This window comes from Python bivittatus, unplaced genomic scaffold (assembly GCF_059951505.1).
Source record: "Python bivittatus isolate LINGU-HERP-01145 unplaced genomic scaffold, Pbiv_v1 ctg000520_np1212, whole genome shotgun sequence".
NCBI lineage: Eukaryota > Metazoa > Chordata > Lepidosauria > Squamata > Pythonidae > Python > Python bivittatus.
The window spans coordinates 1,538,593-1,549,662 of NW_028277080.1; the positions used below are offsets into that span (position 1 = coordinate 1,538,593).

General features: G+C 39.4%; 1 protein-coding gene across 1 annotated transcript; it reads right to left on the minus strand.

Annotated features, from left to right (window-relative positions):
* On the minus strand, nt 1–9,390 carry LOC103065965 (dnaJ homolog subfamily A member 1). The gene is made up of 9 exons (XM_007427882.3): nt 9,233–9,390; nt 8,297–8,442; nt 7,051–7,228; nt 5,680–5,784; nt 5,337–5,564; nt 4,345–4,459; nt 2,638–2,753; nt 1,824–1,924; nt 1–1,600 (listed from the first exon to the last, which is right to left on the minus strand). The coding sequence occupies exons 2-9, from the start codon at nt 8,426–8,428 to the stop codon at nt 1,382–1,384; spliced, it is 1,194 nt and encodes a 397-aa protein (XP_007427944.1). The 5' UTR covers nt 8,429–8,442; nt 9,233–9,390; the 3' UTR covers nt 1–1,381.
* Nucleotides 9,391–11,070: the final 1,680 nt, after the last annotated feature.

An 11,070-nucleotide genomic window follows, 5' to 3' on the forward strand; every position in this document is an offset into this window, starting at 1 on the left:
TGTTAGAAGGATAGTTTTATTTCCCCCCTATGGGTACAAACTCAGTGTAAAGTACAATAATCAAGCATTTTAAAGACATATACTCAATTCCACTGTAACTCATCCTTATCACAAGGACTAAAATAATTTGCTGTACAACTTAAATCCCTTCCAAGGATTCAAGCGACTAGTCAGAAAATTTGCCCATTTAAGATTCAAATGGTGAAGGACTTGTTTTGAAATTACATGAGGAACTGAAATGCCATTTTCTGTTACCCTACTTGCCCATATACATATATATATATATACACACACACACACACACACACATAGCAGATACTTAAGTTTTGGGCTTGTCTATTATAAATGACAATGTTAGCAACTCAGTTTTTAGAAATAGCACAATCTTAGGTTTATTTAAAAGAGGTACTTGAATCTTTGCTAACCCTTCCCCCAGTTATGATCCAATGCCTAATTATTAGTTTGGATGAGTCTATACTAGGTTACCTATGTTATATTGACATTTTGAAATAGTAAAAGGTAGCCATTTTCAGAAACTACATACAAAAACCCTATCATGGATTGTGATTAAGGACTCATTTAGCATTAATGTTTTTTGCTAGTACTCATGCAGTGTGGAACTTGAATATTAATGACACATGAAACTCAATGATCAAGGATGTAGAGTTTTGTACAATTATTCTTAGGCAGGTTAATTTTCAGTTGCATGATTTTTATAAAAAATTATGTATTTGCTATTCAGAATCCTTTTAAGATTTCAGCTTTTGTCCCATTTGCACTTAAAGAAGTTAATTGAATTTTTTACTCCTACCCATGAACCATGTTAGGATCCTGTCTAACATCAATAAAAGAATTTTATACAGTGTTCTAACTAAAGCTCAGTATAGAATGAGGGGGTGTTCAACATTCCAGAGTAGAAAATAAGTACAGTTCCATACAGGTGCTGTGCAAAGTCTCAACCAGCCATAGTACATCCAAAACACATCAATGTATCTAGCTGAATACAAAACTTTAATTTCACATCTTTAACATGAATCATAAATACAGATGCATACGTAAGAGGGAATATAATTTATAATACTAAACAGAAATCACTGAATACTAAGCCAGTGCATTTGCACACAATACACTTATGATGCACAAAATAAAATAAGCCAGAGTAAATTGGCTTCAGGTTTCCTTAAGAGGCCGTATAGAAATATGAACATTCCAACTTGATCCAAGTAGAGTTTTACTGATTTCAATTTGTTAACTTGATTTAAAAACAACTAAGTTTAAATATTACAGAGACAATAGCAATTCTGAATATAGCAACTTTAGTCCTTCACTCATCCACAACTGACATACAGGACAAGCAGCACAAGTGTAATGTGAGACCACTTTAGGAAGTCTGGCATTGAACACCACCTCTGGGATGGTGTTCATCATCTTCATAAGCTTCTCCATTGTAATGATGTCTTCTTTCCTGAGATGGGTCAAAGTCCACCAACTCTACTTGATCCATGTCTTCAGTTTCTTCCACTTCCTGCCTAGGCGGTAGCAGCTTTTCCAACAGACATAGCTTATCTGAACAAAGGAAACCAGTTTCTGGAAATATCACCTGAAAGTCAGAAAAAATGATGAATGCCTTCTCATACATGTACTTTCTTTAAATGTAAGTATGATTGCCTGAATTTTGATGTCAAAGATACATTTGCTTAATTTGCATAGCACTAATTCATTGATTTTTTTTAAAAAAGCATTATGAGGCAGCATTACCTAAAACATATCAAAGAAACTTTCTATGAGATATTTAATTAGTAACCCAATCAACTGCATCTTACCTTAAATTCAATTATAAGACGACCCTTTTCATATGGCCTACGATAGATTGGCATTCCTTCATTTAGCACACACTTAATATCACCATGTTTGACAATCTGACCTAGAAATGAAAAAGATATAGCTTGTGTTTAATAAACCTCATATAAAATTAAAGATATAGTTATCTAATTATTCAAGCAGAAACTCACATAGACAAGTAAACTAAGGACATGTGTATGAACAAGGCATCCACACAGGGTAGTCACCTGATCCTGGGAAAAGATCCAACTGCTGGAAATGTTTTATAATTGAATGCAAACATGACATATTCCTAAAGTGCAGAATCATGTTTTAAAAAAAAAAAAAACTTTCCAAGACATGTTTAGAAGATTTATTTCTAATTCATCAGTTACAAATGCTTGTGCTATTCTTATCAATCCAAGGCAACAGGAGTTTGATAAATGCAATGCTAAATTCTATGGAGATATTTAACTACAGTACTAATTTAAGAAAGTTATAGCTGCTTAAGGTATTTATATCATTTCACTTTGATTCTCCAATACAGTAACTTTTATTTTATGGCAGATTACAGTTAATGGTTGACTCCAATATTAATTACAAAACTTTAATTTAACAGACTAATAGTAGGAGGCAGGTCAGTTAAAGCAGAATGTTCATTAAATTCAAATTACATTTTACATGTGCATAAAAAAGATAAATAAGACATTATGCAGACAAAGTAATAGATTGATATCCAAAATCTGTTGAACCATAGTCCTTTAAATTCAGACTTTATTGTATCCAAATTGTTTTTTCAGAGCAATACAGACTTACCAGGATGAGAAGTAATTATTATAGTTCGATTATCCAACATTGCAATTGGTTTCTGAAAGCCACAGAGTGCCTCCACTAATTGTATATCCATAGACATGACCAGGTCTTCACCTCGCCTGCAGAGAAAATATTATTTGCCTTATAATTGCAGGGCTATAACTATATTGTACAGGATAGCAATTCCAAAAAGGCAGGAAAAAATCAAACTGCTTAAAATAGTAAAATATACTATTAAATAAATGTAGGGGAAGGAGAGCTATAGAGATCTGTATTCCTGCAGGACTAAAAGGATTCTTTGGTGAAATAACATACTATTTATTCTGACACCAGAACTTTCCTTTATCTGACACAAAGAAGATAAAGTGTTTTTTGCATGCCCCCCAAAAAACAAGCAGTGGAGTAACTATTAAAACCTTGTCATGATTATATTAGGTATCTATGTTAATATCTGATTATCTTTAAATACTAGGATATGAAATCTCCCCAGCATGCCACCAAAGGGTGCCAAAAAGCACACAAGTATCTAGTGTGGTGGTTCCTCACTAATTCTTTTACATGTTTCTTAAAAATTTAAAAGTGAAGCTGGCATGCTGCAATGCAAAGTGATATCTTCCAGCATTAACTTTATTTCCAATAATGCACCTGAATCCTAAATGGACTCCATAAGGTTTACTGAAAAATAAATGATTAGGCTATAGACAAATACTTTCGGGGGGGGGGGATTCCCTCTTGTCCAGAAAAACCAAAGGTAAGCATGGTAACAGGCAGCATCCTGCAGGAAGAGTTTAAACAACACAGCAGGTGGCATTAGCTCTATGTAACTTCCCCATGGCAGCCATTTTGTGAATAGGCAAGTTTCCCCATCTAGCAGCCAAAGAGCTCCTATCATGTTTTCAAAATTGCAAATGTATTCATCTGCTCAAAAAGGATGAAGACCCCCATAATAAATCAAGGAATATCTTGAACCTCAGTGACATTCCATGTTTAATTTTCTAAGTTAAAAAAAAAAAAAGCCATGATCTCATGAAAAAAACTGATTTTCCCTGCTACAGTAATCAGTTACATACCAGTTACACAAGAAATTGTTTCAGAGGTTGAACTGGAGAAAAGATGCCTTTCAAATCAATATAATCTTTTATTTAACACCTGACGTTTCTTAACTTCCAGAGAAGGAAAACTAGTTTACTGACTTGGAAACATTACCAGTATGAACAAATTTTTTAAAACTTATATTGATTATACATTTCCCTAAACAAAGAACCAAGAATTGATCATTAAAAAGTGCTGCTATGCCAAGTTTCAAACCAATTGAATAATTGATGGAGGGCCACAGTGACTACAGAACTATGACAGAATCAGCCACTGCAATCTGTACTGTTCCATATTAGTATGCTTTTATGAAGTAGATTTCCGTAGATTAGTTACAGTGTAGTGATCTACATTCAGTTTTAATAGATTAGAACAGACTGGAAGAGAGAATGAGGTATTTGCAGATATTATTAAACCAACTTTGTAGAGGGAAAGTTAAGAAGTCAAGGAAACTCTACAATTGTCTCCCACCATCCTGTTCTGACTGCAAAATTTAAAACTTTCTGCTCCAATCAGTGTGTTCCAAACCTAAACCCTAATGTCTGACAACATATGTTCCCAAGAAAGTGTCACTGCACATTACCCGTATAGGGTTTCCACAGTATTATTAAAACTTACCTTGTAAACACAGAATGATCTTTTTGATCCAGGACTATGATAATGTCTCCTGGCTCCAACCCTGGTTCTTGATCACCTTCACCATGAAAAGTTATCTTCTGACCATCTTTCATTCCTATTTCAAAAGGAACATAATTAGAAATTAAAACTTGCACAATATATTTTAAATTATAATACTAACAGATTTAGCATTCTTCGGGCTGGAAATAATTTGGTGAAGCCTAAGTAGAAGCATGAAAGCAGAAAGCACTTTCCATAGCAGCTGCTAAAAGCCAACTAGGTATTCTCATTAAACTACTCCTTCATGACTGATTTTCTTTTGCCAAAATCCCCAGTTCTGCATTATGGAATGTACCAGTGGCCTGTTTGTTTGTAGTTTTTAATGTTATTCTGAAGTTTCACTGTTGATGTAGACTAGTGCAATAATTTAATTTAAATCAGAAAGGTGAACATATTTTTCCTTTTGTATTGTTTACTTCTTTGCAATTTCAGCCTCTATTCAAAATTATTTTTTCCAGAGCCACCTGGTGTCAAGTGCTCAAGCAGTCATTATGTCAGCCATACAGCGCCCCTCGATCCTTATTGGTAGCCATTAAATACCCACACTTAATACAAAAATTATGGAAGTTGTATTTTCTATCTTATGAAAGCACCACCTCTTGACAGAAGTACCTGAGGTTTAATGCTCAGCAAGCAGAAAGCCAAAATCAAATGTAAATAAATGTAATATGGGTGGGGAAGAACCATATTCTTTGTCATATGGGACAATTTTGAGTTAGGAAAATTAGTGAAAGAGACACAACTCATGGCACAGACCAACCAAATGTATTTAATCTACCATCCCTGGATATTTTAAGCTCTTGTCCTTTCACATTTGCAAGTACAGGGGATGCAGTTAGCACTGGAATAAACATTTCCCTTTCTAAATTAATACGTAAATCTTCCCTAGGATTTATGGCATCCCACAAGTCTTTATCTCTCCTCTAGTATACCTTTATCAATGTGGACTTCCAGAATTTTTTTCTCTCTAACAATTTTCCTTCCATTGCAGCTTTTACACCTGTCCTTGGGACTGATGCGCTCCCCATGGCCTTGACATTCCATGCACACAGACTGGATTTGCTGAACCATTCCAGGTCCTATCTGATGAATTCTTATTTGCATGCCTGTTCCTCTGCAATTAAGGCAGCATTCTACTGCACCTTTTTTGCCCCCTCGGCCTAGAAAACATAAAAATAATTAATTTTAGGTAGAGTCCATCTTTTCACACTGCACTTTTTCCTGAAGTGCATGCCTTTTAATCTCTATAAAGACTAAACAAATGCTTTAGCACACCTTCACATTTGTCACAAATCACATTTTTCTGTAGAGCCAGTTTCCGTGTTGCTCCATTGTACAAGTCTTCTAGAGTCACTGATAGCTGATGAACAACGTTTTTACCTGAAAGGAAAGGCATGTTATTATGGATTAATACAACTCACTGCTAAGCACTCTTTGAAAAATCAAATTTATTACAATGGAAATTAAATATGGTTGAATCCAATGGGGCATTTCTAAGACAGTTAAGAAGCCCATTTCATGTGCAATTTAAACTACAAGTAGTCCTCGACTTATGACTGGTTGTTTAACGGCTGTTCAAAGTTGTGACAGCCTCGGAAAAGGTGCTTTACAGCCTGTAAAGCACTTCCATCTGTCATAAAATGTCACACTGCCCGCCCCCCCATGGTCATGGGACCGCACTTTGGGCACCTGGCAACTGGCTCGCATTTATGACCAGTTGCCAAGTGTCCCACAATCCTGTGATCACCATTTCCAATCATTTCTGCTGGCTTCCCCAGAAAGTCAATGGGGAAGCTGGCAGGGAAGGTTGCAAGCAGAGGGAATGGAGGGGAGCTGAAATCCTTCTGCAGGCTGCAGGAACGGAGCTTAAATCTTCAGGATTTGAATTCTGTTCCTGCAGCCTGTGAGGGGAGGAGAAACCCCTCGGCAGGCTGCAAGAACAGAGCTCAAATCCTGAAAATTTCAGCTCTGTTTCTACAGCCCCATGAAGGATTTCCCCTCCGTCCAAAGAGGGAGGGGAAACCCTTTGGTGGGCTACAGGAACACAGGAACGTTTGAGAGCAAAAGGGCTGCCTGCTGGGAGGATTTCAGCTCCATGCAGAGCTTTTGCTCTTAAAGAGCTGCCTGCTGGGAGGAATTCACACAGAGCTGAAAGGCAGCCCTTTTGCTCTGTCAGCTTAACGACTGTAACTGGGAGTGCCCAGATTGCGGTCGTTGAGTGAAGCAGTCACGTGGGCATCTCACTTAACTGTTTTGCTCAACGGTTGAGATTCCAGTCCCAATTGTGGTCATTAAGCAAGGACTACCTGTATGTTTAAAACATTTGGCCTAACTGTATAACTTGTACAAGTAATACTTTATACAATTAATAATAGCAAATAAAGGTTGAGGCACTGTGCAAATAATGCTGATAGATGCTTTAGTGGAAATTAATACATTATATGACTGGGCTCTTTCAAACAGCCCCCAGAGCAACCATTACATCAAAAAAAAATTGAAAGACTTTACATTAAATAAACAAAAACTCTGAAATTGAAACAGGCATCTTCACCTTTATAATGTTTGCGGGGAACCATGCTTTTCTTTTTAACTAATAAAATGTCAACCACTACAATTTCCATTAGATCAAAGAAAGGTGTACATTACCTCTCCTCTCTCTTTGCATTCTTCCGCCTCCTCCAAAGAACATATCAAATATATCCATGGGCGATCCAAAACTGCTTCCACTACCACCTTCTTTTATTGCTTGTTCACCACCTTTATCGTACAACTCTCTTTTCTTGGAGTCAGACAGGACTTCATAGGCTTGGGAAATCTGTTTGAACTAGAACATTTAAAAAATCAAAAGGCTTAGTCTATTTATGTAATTGTCACCAGACAAATCATTTATTATTTATACCATTATCATCTGTACTACTAGATCATTTATGTAATATTATTAGTAACATACATTACTGATGAATGGTCTACTTTAGGGACTGTATTTTCTCACTTTATTTAAGAGTAAGGACAAGTTTTTTGAAATAATGTTTTATTTCAGCATAAGAATTCAAATCTAAAATTTTAACCTTCCTGATTGTAAATCTTTAAGGTCCTGGTACACGGATATGTTTAAGTTGGTTTCTTGAACAGCTATAAATAAGTGATTTGCTGCTGTTTTTCTGAGTATTTTTCTTCTATATCCAAGTTTAGTTTACATGTTCAGCTGTGCTTTAGCTTTTTCAAGAAGTAACAATGTTTAGGTGCTACCACATGAGCTGGGTTGCAAACTTTCAGAAGTGCAGTAATTGCAGGTCAAACTGGGAAATCAAAAAACATCCTGAACTATGTGGATATGTTCACATAAGTCACCAGGAGTCAAGCTCATCATGAAGGAATCTTTTTAATCACAGTCACACTTTGAAATGACAATGGAGAGAAATTTTTGTATAGGTTTTTCAAACCTTCTCAAGAACCAAGAGAAGACACTTTACTGTAAACCAGTGTTTCTCAACCTTGGCAACTTTAAGATGTGTGGACTTCAACTCCCAGGATCCCCTCCCCAGCATGGCTGGCTGGGGAATCCTGGGAGTTGAAGTCCACACATCTTAAAGTTGCCAAGGTTGAAAAACACTGCTGTAGACCAAACTGCATTTTCAATAGGGGGCACTCTGCAGGACAAGAGAGAAGAACGTTCAAAGGCAAGGCAGTAGCCAAGTAAAACAGACCATGGAAACACTGAAGATCTTAAGTGTATCATGTTCTGACGGTAAGTATGTGTGTGGGTTGAACAACCAGAATCCAACTCATTCACAGCCAAGAGGTAAAATGAAAATGGAATGGATACATAATACCTTCCACATATCTAATTAGCAGAAAGTTGGGGGGAGAAAGATAAAAACTTGTAACTTACCTTTTCGCCTTCATTAGGATTCTTATCTGGGTGATACTTCAATGCTAGCTTCCTATAAGCCTTTTTCAGCTCCTCCTGGGAGGCATTAGGTTTCACCCCAAGCACATCGTAGTACGTGGTCTCCTTCACCATGATGCAAACTGTACCTTCAGGGGAAAGTGGTGGGGAAGAGAACAGTGGTAAGGAAGACACCAGTTAAACAAAGCAAGTAAAACAGCTGTCAGAGTCTCCCATACTTTTCTATTTCCCTTTCCTGCTTACATTATCTCCTACAGAGCTACCCGGTACCTCCTTTACCTTAAACAGAAACAATCCTCCCCTATCTTTCAGCCATAATCCCGCACCAGCCGCCCACCACCTAATGGCTATGCAAACAGGTACCAAATCTGCCATTAAGCCACCTTTTCTTCCTCCTCCTCCTCCTCCTCCTCCTCCTCCCGCTTGACCCGGCAACCTCCGCTTAAACTGCTTGAGTAAGGCTCCGCTCCTTCAGTCGCACCTGCCAGTTTCCGAGCAGATTAAGAAGGTCCCTCACCTGAAAAAGGACTTACTCCCCCCCCCCCCCGCTCCCAGCACCCCCCCCGGGCACCAGAAAGGACGCTTCTTCATGGTCACCCTTCTCGTTTCACGGACAATGGGCACCCGCTGCTCCTTCCCCGTTTCCCCTGCTTCTACAGGGCTCCTTCTCACAGACTTCTCTCCACCTTCCCCGCCCGACCCCCCTTCCACCATCGTGCCCCCTCCCCCCCGCATCGGCTGCCCCCCAAGCGCACCACTTCGGCTCGCCCCCCCCCCCCCGCCGCGCGCGCCTCGCGTTCCCCGGCGCGCAGACGAAGCTGCCCGGGCGGCCGTTCCCCGCAGAACGAGGAGGGGAGAAGGGGGGGTTGGGGGAGAGAGGAAGGCGCGGCCAGCAGCTTCCCTTTGTCTTCCACCCACCTTGCGCTTTCGGCCGAAAAAGAGGCTGGCTGGCTCCCCCGTAAGTCTACCCGCTCCTGCTGTCGAGTCGCACCTTCGCCTGCCTCTTTCTCTCCCACAGACAAAACGACCGCGACTTTTCTGGAAAGTTCCGAGCCGGTCTCAGGCTAGGCAGCATCCGGGGAGTTTTCTTTTTCAAGGAAGCTCCGCCCATTCCCGGAAACACCGCCTTCTGTGCTGGTACCTTCGATCGCTGGCATTCGCCGGCTTTCCAGAAGCAATGACGCAAAACAAGCCGCGTTCCAATCGCCTGTCGAGGGATTAGGTTACCACCAGGAACTACAAGTCCCATCATGCCAGGTAGGCAACGTGCTCGGCCCGCGCGCCATTCCTCGGCGCGGCTGAACAAGGGCAAACTACAAGGACCAGAATGCAAATGGGTGAGGGTGGGAGCATTCGACCTTTCGAAGTCCTGCATGACTGAGCGATGCCGCTCTTCGTTGATCGGGAGCGGTTCTCTGCAGCGACGGGATCTCGAGTCCAGGTTTAAAACAACCCAAATCCGCAAGGGCGAGAAATGCGTTAAGCAAACGAAAATATAGAATCTCAGTCTTTCACACCGCGTCGCGCCTGAAAATGGTTTGAAAAGTCTGTGTGATGTCATGAAAACCTTAAAGGGGAGAGGGCAATCGCAGGGGCTCGTTTCTCCTCGGTAATCGAGATTTTTTGCGGCATGCTATCTTGAGAAAGGAGTCACCGTTTGCAAAGAGTTGAGTTGGTATCAAGCCAGTTTCATAAGATGCTTATGAAAACTGGATTGAGTTCACTGGTTCTAACGTAGGAGTGTAATTCTTTGTACGTGGCCTAGTTAAAAAAGGCTGGAGAGAAAAATCTTATTAGCAGATTACAGCAAAAACTCTGCTTTTCTGGCTTATTAAAAGGCAAATCTAGATGGGTGTTACATCTTGACTCCTGGCACAGTTTCCCTCAAATCTGATTTTTCCCTCCACGGTGCTTTTATAATAGTTCTTTTAAGCAATAACGGCTTCCATTTGCTGTCTAGTGCGGTCCACTTTGAAACTGACTTTACTGATTTTACTTGTAGTATTGCCAGGAAGGAGGCACAGGCTACTTACAAAAGCAGCTGGGGAATTTCCTGTCTAGTCAGCTGTGAAACTAATTAAACAGGATTAAGATCATAACCTTTAAGGGTCATTAGTAAACAAAAGATGGCATTATTTTTCATGAAAATAAAAATTGTTTCATCACATGCATGAAGTGTTACTATTTTACCTCTGGGGGACTGGGTTGTGAACAGTGAGATCAGGGGGAAATGAAATGGACAACACCTACAGTGATGATTACCTTATGAAGCTCTTGATAAATTAAAACCAGCTGACATGTTAAACTCCATATTTACATTTCTTTGTTCAAAAACAATCTCCTTAAGGGCAATATTTGGTATTCTGGAAGCTGAAAAATGCAGTGATTTTTGTATATGCCTTTTCTGATCATCTTGTATAGATGGTTGTTTGTTCTGCTTGCAAACAATGGCATGCATCAGACAAGTGTTTTTCATCACTACTATGGATGGCATTATTGGGGCCTCTCTGAGTGTTGCTGGAACAACTGGGAGGATTGACTTACAAGGTGTTTCTGCTTGAAATTAGTTTCTATTTTATATCTCTGTTTCCTGGTCTGTTAAGTACCTGTTCAAGTGTTTAATGCCATTAGAGTTTCTATACACCTAAGTATGCAAAGGATAGTAATGTATGTTGCACCTCACCAAGTATAACTGAGGCTATAATTCTAAATTCATATACTGTATGACAGTGTTGTCCAAACTTGGCCACTTTAAG

Bases quoted from the DNA above. Each gene is read 5' to 3' on its own strand.
- LOC103065965 (XM_007427882.3), bottom strand. From the start codon at position 8,428: ATGGTGAAGGAGACCACGTACTACGATGTGCTTGGGGTGAAACCTAAT. The intron at 5,785-7,050 runs GTAATGTACACC...CTTTCCTTTCAG, and splicing joins AATGCAAAGAGAGAGGAGAG to GTAAAAACGTTGTTCATCAG. The intron at 5,565-5,679 runs GTGTGCTAAAGC...TATGTTTTCTAG, and splicing joins GATTTGTGACAAATGTGAAG to GCCGAGGGGGCAAAAAAGGT.